This window comes from Diceros bicornis, chromosome 37 (genome assembly GCF_020826845.1).
Source record: "Diceros bicornis minor isolate mBicDic1 chromosome 37, mDicBic1.mat.cur, whole genome shotgun sequence".
Classification (NCBI taxonomy): domain Eukaryota; kingdom Metazoa; phylum Chordata; class Mammalia; order Perissodactyla; family Rhinocerotidae; genus Diceros; species Diceros bicornis.
The window spans coordinates 7,035,502-7,058,501 of NC_080776.1; the positions used below are offsets into that span (position 1 = coordinate 7,035,502).

A 23,000-nucleotide genomic window follows, 5' to 3' on the forward strand; every position below is an offset into this window, starting at 1 on the left:
CATCAGTGGTGGAAAGCCAGACTGCACAACGGGAGTGGGCATGTGGAGACGAAAGAGAGCACTACACCTTCAAAGGGTATTGAAGACCTGAACGTGCATGCAGAGGAGAGGGAGCCAGCAAAGAAAAGGATGTGATTGAAAGTGTCTGAGAACTATGTGTGTGGGTGCAGAGGGTGGCAATGGATGAAGTGAACTCTCCTCGGAGATGGAAGATGCTAGAGTGAGCCGGGATGAAGAACACCAGTGTAGTAACTTTGGGAAGGAGGCAGATAGGAGGGAAGGGGAGAGACTAGGTAAAGACAGACACCCGCAGGAGTGAAGAGGGAGCGATGACAGGCAGAAGAAGGGAGATGATGGAATGTGAATAGCGGATCCCAATTTTCTCAGTAAAGTAGGAGGCAAGGTTGTCTTCTGAGAATGAGGCTGGCACTTGATGAGAAGGGGAAATGTTTGGAACAGCTGCTGGAAACATCAACAAGCAAGGAAATAAGAGACATTCTGAAGAGTTGGAGTACCGGTCTGGAGGACTCCGTCTGTGAACCTTGTGGTTTGCTGGATTCAGAACCTCTGCTCTCTCCTATCAGATACTTTCAGAGCAGGGGATCCCTCCTTTCCCCAAGGTCGCACACTGGGCTTCATCACCCTGAGGGTCCAAGGAATGTTGATTCCCTGCTAAACGACTAAAGAACACAAACCATTGTGCCCTGTTTTGTTTTGTTTTTTTTTAAAGAATCTTGCCTCTAGGCTTTCCAAAATAAGCTCCTTCTTTTAGATTTCTGATTCCACTTCCAATAAATCTCTTGACAGCACAGCCTAGCCCATCTGGCCCAATCAATCAGCTCTTATCATCAGGCAGTATTTTTCTCTCCTTCCCCTCCCTGGGATTTGCAACCCTGTCTGCACGTTGGAATTGCCTGGGGAGAGTTAAAAGTACCGATGCCTGGTCCCATCCCTAGAGTCTGACCTAACTGGTCTGGGTTTGTGGGTGGGCACCTGTACAATCCCTCCAAATAATTCTAATATGCCAACTAAGGATGAGAACCACTGAGCTCTTTGATACTCAAGGTGTTGTCTGTGGACCAGAAGTATCATCATTGACCTGGGTGCCTGTAGAAATGCAGAATCTCAGGCTCTACTTGACATACAGAATCAGACACTGCGGCTCAACAAGGACTCCAGCGATTTGTATGCTCATGAAAGTCTGAGAGACCCCATGCTAGAGAGCTAACTTTTTAAGCCCTCCCTCTTGGCCTAAGATCAAATAGGAAGGTCTCAGAAATCACACTTCCTTGACTCTAAGCAGCCTGGCAAACAGCTGCTGGCTGCTTTCTCCTATTGTGTGAAAACTGGCACATATCAGCCAATCAATCAACATGTGCTTCTGGACACACAGCAAGAAGACACTGAGCATTCGGAAGTGTTGTCCCTGAGTTTGGCAGTCTACAGTGTAGTTAGATGGAGCATTCTTGTACGCTGAGCAACTGTCCAGGATTGTGTGGGACTGTCTCAGTTTTAGCACTGCATGTCCCACATCTTGGGAAATTCGTCAGTCTCGGGAAAATTAGAATGATTGGTCATCCCATGTTAAGTAACATTTAGAATTGATTTTACCCTACACCCCACCTCCACAGACACACACACACACACACACACACACCATTAAAAGTAAGGTCTTCTGCTTCTTTGGTACCCATCACCCTCTTATGAACACACATAGCCAGAAGCTACAGTGTTTTCGTGCATATAGTTAATGCTTGGAAATGTTGGTTCATTCATTCAGTAAAAAATCCATTGAGTGTCCTCAGCATGCCAGCATCTGTGCAAGGTGCTGGGAGGCAACAGTACCAGAGTAGACACGACAGCTCCCTCATGGGGATTATAGAGTAGAAGAGAATATGAGAGTGATGACAATGCAGTGGGGTGAGTGTAGGAATCTGCAGAAGCTTATAGGAGATGCGCCCAACCCCTACGCGGGAGCCAGGGACTTCTGAAGGATGGGAGGATTGAATCAGGTGAAGCACACACGGTTTATATGAGGGGGCAGAGAGCTTCCTAAGCAGGGGGAAAGGGGACCCATAGGCTAAAAGAGAACACGACTCCTTTGAACCTGAAATGAGGTCAATAACTCTAGGGAAGATAGAGTTGGAAGGTGGGAGGTGACGGCCGGCAATAATCAAGTCTGGAGAGGTGGGCAGAGGCTGGCCCATGAATGGCCTTGGAAAGCGAGTCAGGGAGCTGGCCATGGTCCTGAAAGAAGCAGCTCCACAGAAGAATTTTAAGCCAATTTTAAGAACTCAATTTGGGTGAAGAATCACTTTACAATTCTGTAGAGAACAGAATGGAGAAAATAAGAATGAAGGCAGGGAGTGAAAACAGAGGTTTAGCAATCCAGGAGAGAAACAAGAGGAGCTCGGACTGAGATGGTGGCAGTTTAGATTCAGAGAAATGGATGGATTGGGAAGATATTTAGGAAACAAAAGCAATGGAAGAATATATTGATTGAAAAATGCCCATGATGGAGAAAGGGCAAAGGGAAAGAAAGAGAGGAATTGAGGATTATACTCAGGTTTCTTCTTTTTTTAACTTTTTATTTTCAACTACTTCTACACTTACAAAAAAGTTGCAAAAATAGTGCTTTCTGTATATCCTTCAGTGAGTCTCTCCCAGTGTTAACATCATACATATTCATCGGACAACTATCAGAACCAGGAAATTATGGCACAATGCCATAAGCAAAAGAAAAACCCCATTCAAACTTCACTAGTTTTCCACTAACATTTTTTTGGGTTCCAGGATCCCACATTGCATTCAGTTGGTATTTATCCATGGTCTCCTGCAGTCTCCTCACTCCTTCTTGTCTTTCAGGATCTTGACACTCAGAAGACTATCGATCAGTTGTTTCTTGGATGTCCCTCAATTCCGGCCTGTCTGTAGTCTTCAGATTTCTGCCTCTGACATTGAGAAAGCAAGCTCCTTGAGGGCAGGGGTGTTGTCTGAACTGCTCCCTGACAGATTCCCCAAGCTGAGAGCTGCATGGACTCACTGCGGGTGTTCAATGTGTTGAAGGAATGACTGGGAGGTGATGTGCCAGCCAATGAGATTGTTAAAAACATGAGCTTCATAGATCTCCCCTCCCCCTCTGTGTTAGTCTGCTCAGGCTGCCACAGCCAAATACCATAGTTTGATGGCTTAAACAACAGAAATTTATTTCTCACAGTTCTGGAAGCTAGGAGTCCAAGATCAGGGTACCAGCATGGTCGGGTTCTGGTGAGAGCTCTCTTCCTGGCTTGCAGACAGGCACCTTCTCACTTTGTCTTCACATGGCAGAGAGAGAGTCGGCAAGCTCTCTGGTGTCTCTTCTTATAAGGACGGTAATCTCATCTTGAGGGCCCCACCCTCGTGACCTCATCTAAACCTAATTACCTCTCCAAAGTCCCATCTCTAAATACCATGATGTTGAAGGTTAGGGCTTCAACATCTGAATTTTGGGGGGAAACACTTCAGTCCATAGCACCTACCTTAGCAGAAAGGGGAAAATGTTGGTTAGAAAAAAAAAATGCTTTTCTTGAGTATGAAAGTACTCAGATACCTAACTGATTTGTATTTCATTCATTACATTACCTTTTTGAGCCCCTACAAGTGCTAGGCATGGCGGGTGATAGAAAGGTGAACCAGACTCATGGAACAAGCTTCCTTGAGCTCGCCTTCTACCGGGCAGAAGGAAATGGAGATACATGGTGATAACCAGGCAGGCAGCCTGTGGGAAGTAAGTGCTATGGGAGCACAGACAGGATGAGATGTGGTGTAGGATGGAGGAGGTGACATGAGAGGCAGGGCTTGGAGGAAGTTAGGGTTTGGTCTGGTAAAGAAAGAGGGGAAGGATGCCCCAGGTGGAAGAAAGTCTTTGAATGGAAATCAAAATGCAGACCATGTGGTATATTTGGGAAATGACAGGCAGTGGCGATTTGCCAGAGCATCTGATGGGAAGTAGGGGCGATAAGGCTGAAGGCTGGATAGAGAGCTTAGGTCCAAATCCCAGTATCCTTGTCACCATACTGAGAGCATTTATCTTTTTTACATGACAATAAAAAGCAGGAGAATGAACTGCTCAGAACTCCTTGTGATGTAGAGTCAGGGGGTGGTCTCTTTACTGAAAGGAATAGCTGTAGGGGAGACAACAAACTAGACATGCTCAGAGGACTCTGGTCCTCACCCTTCTGTCTCCTGACACTCCTTATGCATACTCGTTTCACATGTCACACTGCCATGCTATGCCTTTGCAAGTGCCGGGGTGCCCCCTCCCCCATAGGTCTCTGGTGAACTCTTGCCCATTCTTCAGGCACAGGCTGGGGTCTTGTCTATGAAGCTATCCACCTCTGACTCACTCAAGCAGAGTTGACCCCTCCCTCTTTTCTGCCCATGCTGTACCGAGAACATTTCTCCATCATGATTTTTATGACAATTTGCTCACATACTTGTCTCTCTTGTTAGATTGAAAGGTCATTGAGACAAGGAACCATATTTATTTATCTGTGTTCCTAAGGCTAGCACCATGCTTGGCACATCATAGGTGCTTGAAAAACAGCTGTTGAATTTAATTATGTTTAATTAAATAATAGAAAGTATATTGGACTTGAAGCCAGGAGCTCAGAATCCAAACCCCAGCCCTACAAACCAACCAAGTTATCTGACTTTTCTGAGTCTGCCTCCTCATCTGTAAGAGGAGTAAGGGATGATAATCTCTATGTCATAGTTTTGTCCTGAAAGACGCCATTAGATTTCTGGTGCATAACAGCTGTACTTCTGTCCATCACACTTACGTCACCCATAATTACTAGTCCAGCATCTGTAGAGTTTATAGAACAGCAACACACAAAGAACAGATGTTGCTCCTACCTCTGGACATTCCGCTGTATGCCGGACATCACCAAGTGCAAGGAAGAGGGCATCTCAGGTATGTTTGAAGCAGGAATGCAGTGGAGAAGGGACTAGAAAGTTGATCAAGGAATTGTGAACATTTTCCAGGAGAGGATGAAGACCTGTCAGTAGAGGGAATGCAAGAGCTACCAACAGAACCGTGCTGAGAAGCTAGAGCCAAGGCCCACCAGGACCATTAACATGAGCTAGGGGCCCCTAATTCTGCTAGACTTCGCCTCTAGACTACACACTCCACGAGAGTTGAGGACCTGTCTGTTTGTGCATGGCTGTGTTACCTTTACCTAGCCCAGCATCTGTGCACAGCAGTGACACAGACACATCGCTTACTCTCTTTGGGATTTGATTCCCTTATCTCAGAAATGAAGGGAGGCCCCTTTCTCAAAGTGTACTGTTCTATAAGCAACAAAACCTGTAAACATTTACTACATGAGGGCAGGTAGTAATAATGCTGATGGCATGATAATTTTAAAAGGAGATTTAAAAAGGAATTAAAAAGGCAAATATAATACCCCGGTTCTGTGTTCACTGGATCCCCACAGCTGTGAGCAAGCACAGAGATAACAGGGAAAACTGGAAAAGCTGAAGGTCTGGAAAAACTGTGGGGCCTGTGCCATATCAATGACATTTTCTTGTGACTCTGTGGCCAGAAATTGGACTCTAGGTTAGACCTGAGATAAAAGTGTGCCTGGGTCTTGAATCAGACACTATTTACCAACCACATGGAATGTGGACCTCAAGTCCGTTGGACCTCAGTATGTTTAGGGTTCTTGGGCCTCTGCACTCTCCTTTGTCAACTTGCTGCACTCCCCAGCAACCTAAGATGGTTGTTACCATGGTGCTCACCCACAATTGCTCACACTTGAGGAGGGGGACCTCTGTGTCCCCCTCCTCAAGTGGGCTAAGTAAGGCAGCTCCTGGTGGGAGCCAGGCTGGCTGGGCAGGGGTCTGCACAGGTGAAGCCTCAAGTTGACTGAGACCCACAGGGGCTGTAGCTGATGCCCCAGGGAGGCAGACACAACTCCATTAACCAGAGTATGCAGAGAAAGGAGGATGAGTGAATGCTTGTGTACTGAAACAAACTGGGCTTTTCCATTCCTCCTGGGGTGACAAACCTTTCCTCCCTCCATGCTTTTGGAAAAGCTCCTCCCACTACCTGGAATGTCCTTCCACTCTCTTATCTTGGCCAACTTCAGGTCTGCCATAGATATCTCCCCTTGTGAGAAGCCCTCCCTTGATCCTCAAGCCTGCACTCCATTGCCTTCTGCACAATTCTCAGTCTGTCCCATCCTGTATTGTTATTGCCCCGCCTGCAATTACAAGATGCAAAGCTTCTAGAGGGTGGGAGCTGTGTTCTAGTTCACTAATAAATCTAGAATCTCAGCACAATTCTGGTACAAAGCAGCTGCTCAATAAATCTTTGCCAAATAAATGAACTTTCTCCACTCTTGTGGGAGAGAGATGGAAAATAAAATCCCCTACCAACTTCTACAAGACATCCTCCGGTCTGTGAAGCTAGAATTTCATTTCCTTTGCTTCTATGACCACAAAGCCTAACTTTAATTTTTTTTTTAATTTTTTTTTTTTTGTGAGGAAGATCAGCCCTGAGCTAACATCCATGCTAATCCTCCTCTTTTTGCTGATGAAGACCGGCCCTGAGCTAACATCTATTGCCAATCCTCCTCCTCTTTTCCCCCAAAGCCCCAGTAGATAGTCGTATGCCATAGTTGCACATCCTTCTAGTTGCTGCATGTGGGACGCAGCTTCAGCATGGCCGGAGAAGCGATGCGTCGGTGCGCGCCGGGGACCTGAACCCCGGCGGCCAGTAGCGGAGTGTGCGCACTTAACCGCTAAGCCACCGGGCCGGCCCCACACAAAGCCTAACTTTAAACAACGATTTATTCAATGTAAAAGAAATTTGGGGCATTTTCCAAGCGCACTGCAGAGTGGACTTGTATTTTATAAAGATTTTCAACAGTAGAAGTTGCAATATAAATTATAGGGTTATCCCCAAATTCACCAGAAAATTAAATTAACCATAAGCTTACCCCATTCCTACCCATTCTTCCTCCTTAATCTCTTCCATTCTCTGAACATTCTGGTAAATTAACATTTTATTACTATATATGAATGTGTTAGGAAGTGAATGAATGAATATTTCTGTGGCTGGAAAAGGAGACGAGGAAGGAGGCATGTCTTCCCCCGTAAGACATTCACTGGTATTTCCAAGTCTGACAAGAGGAGACTCCAGCTCAGCAAGTTGCCTTCCATCTTGAGAAGATCACTTCACCTCTCTGGATCTTGGATTCTCACTTCTAAAAATTAGGAAAATAATGTCTGCTCTTCCCTCCCTATTACAGGAATATGAGCTAGTGCCTCTGCATGTGTTGGTAGATAAGGAAGCTCCTGGACCCACAAGGATCCTTCCAGGCCCTCCTGAATCTTCCAGAAAAAAACTCAATTCAACCAACCAAGAGAGTTTTTGTGGAGTTACTATTACAACCAGACCACGAGGCTCCTATAACAGACAGGCAACTAGGACCACACCCAGAGAGGCCGGCGTTGAGAGGAGTAATTGCTAGAGAGAAGTAAAGGCACCCCTCCCTGCTCTGCACCCTGCCCCCACTCTAATCCACCCAGCTCTCTGAAGAAAGCTATACTGGGTCCTAAAGCATAGCAGGGCATTTTGAAAAGCAATGAGAGGGAGAGATGATTAGGCTGAGTGGAAAGGAATATGTTTGTGTTGAGGAGAGTAAGCGTAGATCTCATATTGCCATACTTTGCCACATACTTCCACTTGGAGACTTCCTCCTTCTCATCTACTTGGCCACTCAAAGATTAGCTTCTCTCGTGATCCTTCTCCAGCTCTCCCAGGCATTACAAGTCATCCCTCTTGTGTGGTCTTTCAGCACAACGGATGTAGCCCTGGTCCAAAGCACTCATCATGTTGTCTTGTGGATGCTTCTTAGCACACCAGTCTCCTGCAGTGGACTCTGAGATCCCCATCTTATCTCCGCATTCCCAGGGCCTGGCACCCAGTTGTGTTCACTCATTGCCTGCTGAGTGAATGGTCACCTTGAGACTTTTGTTGCCATCAGACCAGGCAGACCAGAAAGGAAATGGGTGACAGGACATTTCATCTTTACATCCTGACCTCTGGGGATGCAAGATCCCTTAAAACGTCATCAAATTTATTCCCCTCATTGGGCAAGAATGATGAAGTACCCGGTGGGATGCACTCAGGTCCTATCTGTCTTTGACTCTGGTCCTTAGCATAATTGTGCCTAAAGCTATTTTGTCCACCCTTTACTAGCTCCATCTCCTCTTTTATAAAACCCGTTTAATAATTGTCTTTTTAGAACATGTTTATTAACTAAACAATATGCCATACCTTTTTACTATGGAAAATTTCAAACACATATAAAATTAGAGAGAATAGTAGAATGAACCACGTATCCATCACCCAATTTATCAGCATTTATCAACACACGACCAGTCTTGTTTCATCTATAGTCAATGGATTATTTTGAATCAAATTTCAGCCATCATGTCAAATAAACACTTTTTTACTTGAATTGCTTTCATAGGAAGGATGAAAATTAATTTAAAGCATGAGGAACCTCTCTCTGTGTTTTTTTGGGAGGAGGGAGAGAATCTTTGAAATCATATCATATAGTCCTCCAAAGTTCTGAACTAATTTTCTTTCTTTGCAAGCAAACACTTAACGGATGTCAGAAGCAAGAAACAAGGCAGCGAGTATTTCATAAAATGTCAGCACTGACTTTGCAAAGACCAGACCCTCTGGGCGCTCTCTGGAACAAAGATGCCCGAAAGGTAGCAGCAGCCGAATGGATCAACCCCCTCAAGTGCCTTTTTCTTCTGTATTACATAGTTGTATTCCACTTGCAGACGCACGTCCACTCCCTCGCTCCCTTAGGCTTCTCGCTCACTCCCATCCACAGACATGCACACAACAGAAGTAGACCCCTCCTCTCCCACGCACACCTGCTCTCATTCACCTGCAGCTGTCTAGTTTGGGTAGTTGTTTTCTAAACACGTTGGAGAACGTGCTTAGTGCCCCAGCACTAGAAAGCTTTTCTTTCTAAAGTGGCACATTGCTCCACGGAGGCTTAAATCTGCGGCTCCTGGAGGGATCGCCACAGGATGAATCAAAATATACAACCCACACTCACTCAATGTGCCAAAGCACTCCTTTTGAGGTGTTAGGTTAGGAAGCGTTAAAGAATACTGAATAATGGCCAACTCTATTTATGCTGCTGATTATTAACTCTGTTCATATGCTTAAGATCCCATGTTGGGAAAACTTTCCTGCCCACTCAATGCTTTTCACTGCTCAGGTGTCACCTTGTCAATCTCAAAGCACTTAGCACACAATACTTATACCTGGGGAAATGTGTAAGTCACGTTTATCATCCTCTTTAGACCAAGGGGGAAAGAGAGACCAGAAAGATAGCTAATCTTTTTCAAGAGCCCCCTTCATGCGCTGTGGTCGGTGTTGTCTGCTTAAATTTTCCAACAATTCTATGAAATACTTCTTTTTATTTGCTTCATGGTACAGATAGAAGACACTGAAGGTCAAAGGATTTCATTGATTTTCCCAAAGCCACACAGTTAGGCAGTGCCACAGCCTGGATTCTAATCTAGGTTTTTCTAATCACCAAATCCATGCTCCTTTTCCTGTACAGTCACGCAACACATAATGACGTTTTGGTCAACGATGGACCGCGTATACGATGGTGGTCCCATAAGATTAGTACCATATAGCCTAGGTGTGTCATAGGTTACACCATCTGGGTTTGTGTAAGTTCACTCTATGATGTTCCCACAAAGACAGAATCACCTAACAATGCATTTCTCAGAGCCTATCTCCATTGTTAATTGACACACGTCTATACTAGTAACTCCCAATTTTTCCAAGTATTAGAAACCAATCTCATTTAAATTATTTTTATTTTTTAACTTTTCATTTGAAATAATTTCAGGCAAAAAATTGTAAAAGCAACATACATCCTTCACCTAACTTCCCCAAAGGTTACCATCTTATAGAACCATAGTACAAGGACCCAAACCAGGAACTTAACATTGATACGATACTATTAACTAATTTACACACCTTACTCAAAGGTGTGTAAATTATCCCACTAATGTCCTTTATCTGGTCCAGAAGCCAATCCAGATCATACATTATATTTTGTTGTCATAGCTCCTTACACTCCTCCAATCGGAGACATTTCCCCTATCATTCTTCATCTTTCAAGACCTTGACACTTTTGAAAAGTACTGGCCAGTTGTTTTGTAGAATGTCTCTCAATGTGGATCCTCTTTAATGTTTAAAATTTCACAAACCCTCAGGTAACTATAGTTGTACTCTGAGTATCTGTTGACTGAGAATATACTTATTGACAAGATGCCACACTAAAGTGTCAAAAGGATCCTTTTATCTTGTTCATCACAATCGCCTCCATATATATTTGAAAAATAGTGTGTATATCTGTGAGATAATTTTTATTTAGCCTACTGGCAATGCTTGGGTATATTTAGTTTCGTCTACTCCTATGATGTCTTAGCAGCTCCTCCTGAGGTCAGCAGCCCACAGTCATACACCCACCAAGATAGAGATTCTCAAAGAAAGTTTGAAGAAGACAATAGAGAACTGGTAGGTCAGATTCCATCAAGATCTAATGTTTACTGTATCTTTGCTAATTTATTGTATATTTGTATCCCACTCTTTGCCAAGAGTTTTGCATACATTCTATCATTTGAGCCTCATAATAGTATGTCTGAGACATTATTACCATTTCCATTCTACAGTGGAGGAAATTAAGATTTCAAGTTTGTAAGTGATTTGCCCAATGTCACGCGTCTACCGCATCGCATCAGTTCTGCTTGGCTCTGAAAGCCCCATGTTCTTATCCACCATGCTAATTTTCTCCAAAAGCATCTCAGATTCTTTGCTTTCATTGTTCCTACATCTGGAACCATCTTCATTTCCTATTTTCCAAATTCTTTCACTGATTCAGTCTTTAAGATCCAGTTCTAAGGTCATTCCTTTTGGGAGTCTTCTTCCATTGGTGGAAGGAGGAATAGGATTCATACCAACCCCAGGTACTGCTCCTCCACCTGATATGGCATAAAAGAGGGCAGCAGTCCTAGAAGGGACTTGGATATTCCTGAGCACAATCTCCCCCTTTTATAAACGAGGAAATAACAACAACAACTACTAGTATTTATTGAGTGCTTACTGTGGGTCAGGCAATGATCTAAACGCTTGGCACGTGTTATCTCACTTAACTCCCATGACAACCGTAAAAGGGAGGTACTAGTACTATTGAGGGAGACACTTCTAGAGCTCACCTGTATCTGGATTTCCTCTCTTTCCAGATACCCAGGAGGAAGACACTCCCACACCTCCTGCTCTTGGGAAGAGCCACGTTTTTAGATCCAGCCAATGAGTTGCAGTCAAAAGTGATGTGTCATTTCTGAGCTGAAGCACTTCATTGTTGGTACTCAGTGAGCTGTGAGGGAGCGAGCCGTGCACCATCTGTTGCCCTGTTCTGGGACGCTGGGGTTCCCCCAGGAGGACCCTGATTTGACTTCGCTCAAGAATACCCTCTGAACATAATTCAGGAGTGGGAATTGATGGCTCTATTAGCCAGGGGAATTAACTTAGCTGGGCAACAGACAAACCCCCAAATCTCAGTGTCTTAACACAATCAAAGTTTGCACCTCCCTCCTGTCACACTCCCATGTGGGTTAGACTTTTCCATCTTGTGGCCATCCCATCTGAAACTTGTAGCTCTCAGGTCACTGAGGCAGGACAAGAGATAAGAGGCATCTCTTCTGCCTCTGCCCTGAATGACACATGTCACTTCCTTCCCAGTCACATGGGCTTGTCCCTTCCAACTACCTCTCCCCTCCTCCTCCAGTGCCCACACCCCTATTCCTTGTATGTCTGAGAACCTCAGCTATGGTGGAGGTGTTTCTTCTCCCCATTTGGCTGCCTCCTCAAACTGCTGCTTAATACACAGTACTCCTGATGTAACAACCTACTTTGGAATTGTCAAAGCCAGCAGTTGAAAATGCAGATTCCAGGCACTGCCTGGGACCATGGCCTGGGACTCTGCATTTTCCCCTTCCTGAGGCACTTCTTGGTGCCCACAAATGTTTCAGAACTATTGTAAAGTGTGTGGCCCAGGTCAGGGTTACCCAAACTTCAGTCACTTACACTTTTCAGCATATTCATGTACCATCTATACTATTATTTTCTTCATACTTAATATGTTTCTCTAAATGTCTTACATTTTCACTCTAATAAATTTATTTCTAAAGGAGACTTTTTGTTACTACCATAAATAAAGAACTGGTATCCTTTACCAAAGAAAGAATAGACAAGCTTATGGTACACTCATACAATGGAATATTACTCAGTACTAAAAAGAAAGGAGTTATCAAGGCACGAAAAGACATGGAGGAACTGTAAACGCATATCACTGAGTGAAAGAGGCCAATCTGAAAAGGCTACACACTAGATGATTCCACCTACATGACATCCTGAGACAGGCCAGGCTATATAGCCAGGAGTTTGGGGATGGGAGCAGAGGAATGAATGGGTGGAGCACAGGAGACTTTTAGGACAGTGAAACTATTCTTTATGATACTGTAATGATGGATACAGTCATTATACATGTGTCAAAAACCTTAGAATGTACAACGCCAAGAGTGAACCCCAATGTAAACTATGGACTTTGTGTGATGGTGTGTCAATGTAGGTTCATCGATTGTAACAAATGCACCACTCTAGTGAAGGATGTTGATGGTGGGGGAGGCTGGGGTGGTGATGGGGAGGAATGAGTATATGGGAATTCTGTGGTTTCAGCTCAGTTTTTCTTTGAACCTAAACTTGCTTTAAAAAATAAAGTTTATTAATTAAAAAAAAACGGACATACACAAAGGCAAACAAAAGATTAACAAACTCTAGCTAGATAACTATATGTCCAAAGGCTCTGAGCCTGCAGTCTTCTCTCTTTGTTTTCAAAGCAGATTGATAAGCATTAGAAAGGTATTAAAGACATATTATCACTCCAAAGAGATTTTCTCTTGGATATAGTCATAAGGCATGAGAGCAAGCTGAGAAGAGAGCAATGTTATTTAACATCGTGTCTGTCTGGGGTATCCACCCCATCCCAGGCTTTCAGAAACACTAGTGTAGAGATGACTCTGAATGCAAACATCTTGCTGTCACATTTTGGGCAAGTGTTTCCTCTGCCACCTCCTCTGCTTGCATGGCCTGCTCCCGGCCTCTAGGGACTGAGTCCAGGAAAGTGTCTCTCTACACAGTTCCTGCCAAGCAGAGAATGCTGCTTAATAAAGATCTGTCAGGGACACAGTGGTGATGGAGACAGATAAAGACAACTCTGTTGGGAGTGAGGAACCCAGGCAGGAGAGGATGGAGGTTCAGCTGAGTCAGGCAGTACAGATGCAGAACGTGAGCTGAACAGAGACCCTGGATCTCAGTGTACATCCCTGATGGCAGGCACAAAAATGCCTGGGGGTTACTGTGGTCAAAGCCCAGCCTTACTTAGAGTGCTTGATATTTTTAATGCTCAAGTAAAATGGGATAGTAAATACTGCCCCCGTTTAATGACCAGCTTCTATATGCCTAGAACTTAAACACACCATTTCGACTCCTTATGACAACTGTTCAAGTATTTTATCCCCATTTTATAAACAATGAAATGTAGGTCCAGAGAGGTTAAATAAGCTGCCCAAGACCACCCAGCTGGGAAGGGCCCAAATTGGGATTTAAATCCATGTCTTTCTGACTTCAAAGCCCATGTTCTTCCCATCATTCTGCAATAGAATGAGAAAAGGTCTGCTCCTGGCCAAGGGAACTCAAGCCAGGATAATCATCACTATGATTACTAGGACGAGAGTCATCACTATCCATTATTATAGAGTCAGAAAAGGAGGTGGAATGGGGTGGAAGGGGTCTCAAGGGATCGTCCATATCTCTTCTTGCTTGGCATTTTAGTTTATACATGTACATACACACACGTGCACACATGTACACACACACACGCAAACATACCTTCCACCACGTGTACCCTAGGGACCAAAGCGAGCAGTTAGTCTGGAATGACATATGCCAGGAGAGAGGGGAAAGAATCAACAAATATTGAGCCCTCGCTGTATGCAGAGCCCTATGCTAGCCACTAGGGTGGCTTCAAGAGGCTTCTTTTGGAGAAACTGATGTTGATTCTCTTCAACCACATCCAAAGTAACCTTTCCATAAAGAAGGAAATTAATTTGATCTGTCCTCCTCAACACCTCTGATCATGGGCCCTGGAGAAATCCTCATGAGACCAATGAGTTGGGTCCAAGACTGGGGCCCGTGCGTCCCCCCTGTGGGCTTGGATCACAGAGCTGGACAGAGCCCCCCTTTTTTCTGACAGTTTGCATCTACTGGAAACTCAAATTGTAACTTATTCAATTTTGCTTATTTTGTCATCACTCAGTCAGTCCCATGTGCACCCCATTTTTACTTTTATCATACACAGAGGGAGGTATCAAGTGTGTACTATACGTAATATGCATACATAGACTCTATCTTACATATGATACATTTCGAGAGGGGGATGGTGTGCAGCTCGGTCCACACAGTATTCGCTCACCAGCTCCTTTACATCCAGGCTCGCTTCCAATTTGGCTTCCTTCCCAGCAAACATGAAGCAGCTCATTCCCACACTCCTTCGAGTATCCGCTCCCCCTCAAACCTATCCCCCTCCCCCAACTCACAGGCCACAGCTGGGCTTCTCCAACATACCAGCTGGAAAAGAGAGCAGAAAGTGAAAGAGAGATTGACTCCCAATATCTCTCCTTTCTTCTCCCAGGCTCTTTTGAAATCCATATTTCACTCCAGCCCTATCAGCTTTATTAAGTAACTCTCTGTATGGGGGGCTCAGCTAGAAGCCACACCCAATAAATTAGCCATCCTACCACAAGCAGATGCAGACTGGTAAGTGAAGAAGGATTACTCTGAAGTGAAAACTCTGCGGAGGATCCACAGACAATGGAGGGGAGAATCACTCCACACCTGTCAAGATGCCAGGTGTCTCCTCGCCTGCAATCCCTAATTCTGTCTGTGAAAGTGAGGCAGAAACACTCCACATTTTGTTCATGTGTATGCATGTGCATGTGTGTGCATGGAAATAATAGATAGCTAAGTCTGGGAAATAGCCAGGGACCCGAAGATGGGGTTTGAACATCCTTTCATCATCTCCCAATAAAGAATTAGAGTACTGGTGAGAACTCTGAACAAGAAAAGGGTCCTTGGAGCTTCCAGTCAAAATAGGACCAAGACTGGCTGAAGTGGGAATTGAAAAACTAAAGTGGAAAAACTCAGATGGGAAAATGAAAATAGCTCACTCATGATTCAGGGAGTGGGTAACTGGGCTTCCCCTTTTCTGGGATGGTTCTGCATCCTTTGGTCCAGGATGGCATCTGTTGCCTATCGTTGATGAAATGCTGGCTCTCCTACTGTATTATGTGCATGGTGTAAATCCATGATTACAGCGATCACGTGATTGCCAACAACTTGGGATTTCTATGAACACAGGACAGAGACTCCTCTTTGTGATCTTTGCTGAAGACACATTTCTACATGCCATGAATTGTGTACACTGGGACTAGATATCCTGGAATGAGATGACCTCTTGAATTGGAAAGGGATGCAGGCTCATCTCTTTCAGCTTAGATAAAAATCTCTCTGGACTCCCAAACAATCTCATTGGAATGAACCCCAACACTCAAGCTCAGATGGGATCTTGAGGGTCACTAGTCCCAGTCACATATTTGAGCCACTTTCTAAGGCAGCCTACACTATCTTGGGACAGCTTTGATAGAAAGTTCTTTCTAATATCAAAACCCAAGTTGGCTTCCCTGGAGATTTCATCTCTGGCCAAGACACTGCCCTTTGTGATCCCACAGAATAGGTCTGCCTTTCTTCTCCACAGCACACTTTCAGCATTTCATGCCAGTGAGTGTTTTCCTCCCTTGTAGTCTTTTTTACCCAGTTCTCCTACCTGTGGGGCTGCCCATTGGATGAGCTCTAGAGGCTCATTCATTCAACAAACACTTATAGAATGTGAAGCAGGTGCCAGGCACTGAATTGGGAGCTGATGACTCAATGATGAGCAAACACACAAGTCACTGCTCCCAGGGATCTCACAGTCCCTTTACATAGCCTCCTTTAGACACAGGCAAGAGGGTCACTTGCTATAGAGGATCCCACACTGGCCCTTCTTCAGCTGCACCCTTCCCAAAGGGTGAGGAGTCTGCAGTGGCAAAGAGCCACGCTCCTCTTCTAGAACATGCTCCGATTAACTGGGAGCCTGGAATTCCTGCCTATTCAGCCATGAGCCTGCTCCTAGAACCTTCACCATTCTCTTCTTCGGGCCCAAAGGGAGAGGGACAAGGGGCAGCTATTTGGGGGTGGTATAAAGAAATCTTGGATAAGCCAGCTGGAATGTCCACACATGTGTGTCCAAGGCTCATGATGATGTAGGATGGAGCCAGCAGCAGAAAGAGAATCAGAGTGGCCTGTAGACCAAGGGCCAAATATCCCCATCTGGCTAGCGCAGAATTCAGAGGAATCTAACAGTTCTAAATTCAAACCTGTCTTCCAGATTGTTTTGAAGGTATATTTGCCAGGATAAGAGGATAAAATGCCTTTTGTTTAACAGTTTGTGACCTGGATTTATTACTTTTAAATATTTTGGCCTATGGTATGTGAACCTCCATCTATACTCCTGCCTTAGGGTCCAGAAATGTTAGGGATGGCTCTATTCTCTGTGGAGACAGATATTAATCAAATAACCACACAAAGAAATATATAACTGAACCATGGTGCTAGGAAAAATAATGCACCATTTGGGTCTCTCCTAAAATGCTGTACTTGATCTCCATTTCCAGGGTTCTCATTGCATCTTGGGGTCTCCAGATTCCCCTGAGCCCTGCAAAGCCCTTCTCTTGCTCCCCAAGAACCCAAAACACTGACTAAAATACTCCACACTACTCTCGCCCCTTCTGAATGTGGAGCTCCAGGGAAGCGAAACCAGGAAGAATAAGGGAGGCAGACCAAGCCTGTTAATCTCTTCCAGACTCATTTCCTGCCTTCCATTGGGTCCAAAACAGATGCCCCCACAACTGCTGTCACCGTGGATTTCATCTTTGTACCCACCTCCAGGTGCTCCACAGCTGACCCAGCCTAGGAGACATTATCACCTCTTTGTAGAGGTATCTGCGTGTCTCACATCTCTTATGCTTCCAACTGTGTAAACTCAACCTAAGGCCATTTCTTCTCATTTGGTCTTCAGCAGAAACAGACAAACCTTCTCTGACTAATTGGAGAAAAGGTAGCAAATTCCTCTACTTGTCTCACTGAATAGGCATTCCACACACTAGCCACTTTTAAGCATGCATCTCTTTCTTGTACCCGATATTACTGTAATTCACCTGAGACTCACTGTGTGTTCTTGATCTCTGTCAGCCTCTGTGATGTCTGGGTTAGATTGTAGAACTCCCAGAGGGCAGGGCCATGTCTGCCCTGTGTCTCCAGACCCTGCTCAGCAGAGCAGCAGGCATAAGTAGGCACATAATGAAGACTTTTGATGATGGAAACAAAGGAGCAGCACTCTGTGCCTAGAGCATTTGTGAGAGCACGAGAAGCAATCTACTACCACAGCCAGACGACAACCACAGCAGTCTTCTTGCCAGCTCAGGAGCCAGGCACATTTTTCCTTTTAAATGAGGCAGGGGGAGCACTCTCTTGCCTCTGAGATAAAAACAAAACACCATGAGAGCATTGCTCTAACCATGTTGACAGATCCGATTCTCAGAATGACCTTATGAATTGGGGGCTGTCATTATTATCCTGGTTTTACAAATGAAGAACCTGGGGTACAGAGAGTCTGTGCAACTTGTTCAGGCCTCAAACTGGGGCCATCTGGCTTCGGAGACCTCAGCTTGCCTGCCAGGGTACACTGTTCCTCGAAGAGAACTGGTGCAGCTTCAACCAGAAATGGAGTGAAGGGTTGGTGGCTGGGCTCTTGTGTCATGCTCTCATGGATCTTTGACCCCTATCCAACCTGAATGAAAGGCTGAGAGGAGGTGAATGGCTACTCAGCCAGCTTTCCAGCATGGAGCCAAGTTGGCTCTCAAAGCATTTGTTCACACTCCATCCCCCTCCCACCTCCTGTCCTCTCTTCTGTTTCTCAAATGTGCTAAGCTTGTTCACATTTAGGGCTTTGAATCTGCTGTTTCCTCCACCTGGAATGCTTTTCCCCTAGACCCATGCATCGCTGACTCCTCATCATTTAGGTGTCAGCTCAGATGACACATTCCTAGGAAGGCTGTTCCTGATCACTCTATCTAATATAGCTGCATCCTCTCCAAGTCCTCCATTCTTTCCTATTTTACTTTCATTTTCCTCTTTACTTTCATCATGGCACTCAACACCATCTGAAATCACCCTGTTTATCCACTAGTTTACTTGTCTATTTTTGTGTCTCCACTAGGACAGCTTCAGGAGAACAGAGATCTCATCTGTTTTGTTCACTCCTGGACACTCAATGCCTGGAACAGCATCTGGCATATTGTAGGTGCCCAGTAAACATTTGTTAAATAAATGCACACATGAATGAATGCATGCAACGTCCTTTATAGATATGTGCAAAGGTGGGACTGGCTGAGTCCTTCAGATGCCCCTCACCACATACATTACAGGCCCTTGGCAGGAAGAGACCAGTCTTTATCTTTGGCAGTCTTTTAGCCTATGGAGCAGCAGCAAATGACTGGGGAGCTGTTTAGCTCTTTTGTTTGGGCAGAGAAAAGACCAAGACTTTCAGCTACTGAGACTGCAGACTGTCTGCACTCCCTTCAGGGCCACATGTGGACAACTGCTAGACAGCCCCTCCCTCTCTCTCTCTCTCTCTCTCTCTCTTCCTTCTCTAGAGAGTTTTCCCCATCTCCTCCCCTTTGTCTCCCTTCCTCATTGAAATGCTGTGAAGAAAAATGAGCAAGAGTGGAAAAATGTGTCCCTCACATCAAACACACATTAGTCTTATTACTACTATAACTTGATCTCATTAAAATCTCCTGGCTCCTGCACAGATAAAGGAGACCCCCAAAATACAATAATCATATGCAGGAAGTGCTTGATTGGATCCAGTCTTAATGCCGACATGATCCCCTATTCCTCCCACATAATAATAGAGCCCATTCCTTTACTGGTGTTAGCTTTTTTATTCAATGCTTTATTTATGACACATAGTAAAAATAACGAACAAGAAAAGAAATCTCCTGACCTCCGACCAGACCCTGTATCACGTGAGGGTATTTCACAATATTCCTAATCATCCCTTTCTTTTTATTTTGTTTTCAAGAAAATACTGCTTTTATATGATCTAAATACATGCCATTATATATTAATTCCTTTCAAGGCATTTTCTACTCATTATCTTCTGGATCTTCCCAACACACTTACAAGGAAAGGAGGGGACAGAAAAAGGTGTCTGTAAATCACAGAAGTTGGAAAAGGGGCCCAGAGGCATAGAGTGATTTGAAGAAGTTCTCACAGCTGGTGAAATATCATCCAGAACAGGCTCCAAGTCCTGCTGCTTTCTAGGGACGAGGGTGCTCTTGCCAGAAGCCACACTCCCAACAGCCTCTGTGACATGCAGACCTGAGCCAGCCCATATGGGAGAAGAAGAAATGGCTTAAGAAATTAGGAAGCTCAATAATTCTTTCTTTTGTAAAAGTTGAGGCTCCCAACTGGGGCAAGATGCTAACCAGCAGAACACCACAGTGAGGCATCACTCTTGGTCTCAGCCAAGCCACTTAACCTTGTGTCTCTGCTGGAGACCTGGCACTGGAAATGGAGAGAACGGTTAAGAGAAGAGCACTGAGCAGGCGCCCTGAACTTTCTCACCTAACAGGAGTCCTCAACTCTGGGTAGAACTTCATTTGAGACTTCAGGCAATCCTAGTCACAAGAAAGAGGAACCCAGGCTTCAGCCTCTCAGAGACATTTATTCACGTTGAGATCTACATCATCTCCCCTCCTAATGCCCAAGATGTGTCCCCAGTCATCGTGTGTCCCTGAAGTGCTTTGCCCATTCAGAGCAAAGAAAAAATGAATGAAAATATCAGCTGAGCTTGGCTCGCACAGACCAAGCCCTCAGCAAGAGGCGGAGCCACTCAGAGCCCCAGTATGGCACCCTACTGCACTGCCACTTGTTCAAGGAGCACCCAGAAGTCTTCTCTCCACTTCTGGGAAGCCACTGAAGAAGTGGCTGAGTGACTGCCTAACCTTGCCCAGGGTGCAGTTGAATGTTCCTTCTCCAGCATCACTAACTAGATCAGATTTTCAGGTGAGCCTTTTCTATCTGGGATTCTTTGGAGAGTGTTGCCAGGATTCATGACTCTAGGAGAATGTACACATGCTACTCAGCATTGCAGACACTAGATTTGAAGTGGAGCTGGAAGGGGTGGGGTGAGCATATCTGTGAAAATCTTAATGAATGGGGTAGGGAAAACCCTCAGACTTGGGAAGACGCTGGTTCATGAGGTACTTGGCATTCCTATGCTGGATGGGGAGAGTTTAAGGGACATTCTAAGTTCATGTGCTTCAGGCCTGAGAAGGGGAGTAGGTATGACAAGATTCCCAACTCCTGTCTCCATATTCCTTAAACTCACTCTCACCCCGCTCATGTACTCGCTTCCAACCTAGGAAAAACTTGAATCTGTCAAGAAGTGTCTTAGCAAACTGTATAGTCTTCTTGAACCTAGAATCTCTCTCCATTTCCTCCTCAGTGACTAAAACACACTGCTGAGGATGTCAACATAATACAGGAGGAGGTAGTCTCAAAGTGAAAGAGCAGGCACAGGCCTGTTGGTTTCAGTCATGAGAACAGGGGAAGAGGACAAGATCTCCACACTCTTTCAAAGACGGAAGAAGTTTGAATCTGGGACTGAAGATGGGCTGGGGAAAATGTCACTAACAACAAATCGGAAAAAAGATATCTTGGCAACAAGCATGAATGCACCACCAAGTTCTTTCATTTCATCACTTCTAACTTCTGTATCTTCTATTCTGAGGAGGATTGTGGAATTTTTGGATGGAATTGAAGGCACTAGCATTGGAAGGAAAATGCAAAAAGTTGAGTACAGCTGAGCCACCAAGCAGGCTCCACCAGGAACCAGACACCACCGCAGCAAACTTAACCACAAGAAACATCATTGAGGAGCCCTTAAAACTTATAGTCCTCACACTAGAGACAGCATGATGGTTCCCCAGGGCAAGCAAGTGAGCAGCAATCTGCAAGACCTGGGGAGATACCACAAGGAAGTAGGAGAAGGGAAAAATGGTCTCACCTGTTCTGGCCCCTGGAAACAGATGCGGCAGAGCGGGGTCCTCATGCCACTGTCCAGGCTGCTGCCCAGTGAGTAGCGATCCTCAGCCTTCCCGTTACAGAAGTCATCTGAGGAGGCACTGCTGAGCAGCGAGGCAGGTGGCTCTGTGGCTGGGCCACCCCAGTCATCTTCCACAGAAGGTGGCAAAGGTGGTGGAGGTGGCAGAGGAGGGGTCTCCCTGCCCAGCCCTTCTTGAGGGCCCCTCCAGCCTGCCCACCCCCCGGCACCCAGAGCCGGAAGGGTGTTATTGTTGGCCGCCAAACCGGGGGGCTGGGGGTCCCCGTGCATGGGCAGGGGCGCTGGAGGGGGGCGCCGCAGTAGGAAAACCTTCAGGTCATTGAAGAGCATGCGGCAGCGGCACTTGAGGAGACCCTGGTGGCGCAACATCTGGGGAGCCGGGGTGCACAATCCACAGGGGTACCAGGCACAGCAGCAGCAGCACCACCACCACCAGAGCAGCCCACTCAGGGGCATCAGCATGTGCCCAGTGGAAGCAGAGAGCCCAGGAGAGGCAGCTGGAGTCTTTGCAGAAGAAGATAGGATGGTTTTGGGGAGTCCACAGTGTATCTGTGTTATGGGGGGAGTCTGCTTTCTCACTGGCTCTTCTTACACCCCCTCCAAGTAGCAAATAAATTGCCCCCAGGACTGAGAACTGTGAGTCACTGATTCTGAATCTTACCTGGAAAGTCCAACAACAATAAAATAAAGTTTTTCTTGACCCCTCCCCCCACTCCTACCCCAACCTTAGGTTTTGCTCAGAGTGTCTCCTTTCTGCCTTTGACCTGGGGGCACCAGTAGGGGCAGGGAGAGAGAAAAAATGTTAAGGATGGGCTGTTAGGGTCTTGAGATCAAGGTCTAATTGTTAGAAACTTCCCCAGGAGAGGATTATTGGGTTCTTCTCAAATTCCTAGGCAGTGGAAAATCTCTTTCTTTTACATAAAAGAGTGGGGAAGATTATATTTCAAATTTTTAGTGGGCTGAGCCAAGCTTAGGGCAAACTAGCTCAGTGAACAATTGAGGACAGCATGTTCAAGAGAGAAAAGATAGTTTCGCTCAGGTAGCAGGTTGGGGGGTGGTAAGTGGGGGAAGACAGGAGGTTGGGAGAAGTTTTAATTCTCCTGGGCAGAAAACTGGGGCAATTAACCCCTAGAAGCACCAGAGTTGCTTTGAAGAGAGCAGTTGGGTGGGAGTAAGGTATTCAGGTGAAATTGGGCAAGAGGCTTGTGCTTGGCCTCTGTGGCCAAAGGGCTGCACAGAAGAGGGAAAAGCCAATTAGGAGAATAAAGGTGGGAAAATACGGGACTGGGGAGGGGGAAAGAAAGGGGAAAAAAAGAAAAGATGGTTTAACCCTTGCAGAGCCTCCTCCTTCCTGAGCATTAAGATCCTGGCTAGAGGAAGGGTGTGTGCATGGGGGGCGGGAGGCAGTGGAGCAGAGAAGAGGAGTAGAGAAGAGGGGCGTGAGGGGGGGACAGGAGGAACGAATAGTTACATGATCTCAGCCCCCAGCCCACCCATGCGGCAGTCTGTAAATCGGCCGCCCCTTCCTCTTGGCTCCATCAAAGGTCCCTTTGGGCG

The 23,000-nt window shown here is 45.5% G+C and overlaps 1 protein-coding gene across 1 annotated transcript in view; it reads right to left on the reverse strand.

Moving 5' to 3' along the window:
- MARCHF4 (membrane associated ring-CH-type finger 4) overlaps positions 1-21,905 on the reverse strand; it is a 105,472-nt gene extending 83,567 nt beyond the window's left edge. The window contains exon 1 of the mRNA XM_058533463.1: positions 21,387-21,905. Coding sequence (XP_058389446.1) covers positions 21,387-21,905 — 519 coding nt within the window. The remainder of the gene's footprint in view (positions 1-21,386) is intronic.
- Between the last annotated feature and the right edge of the window lie 1,095 nt (positions 21,906-23,000).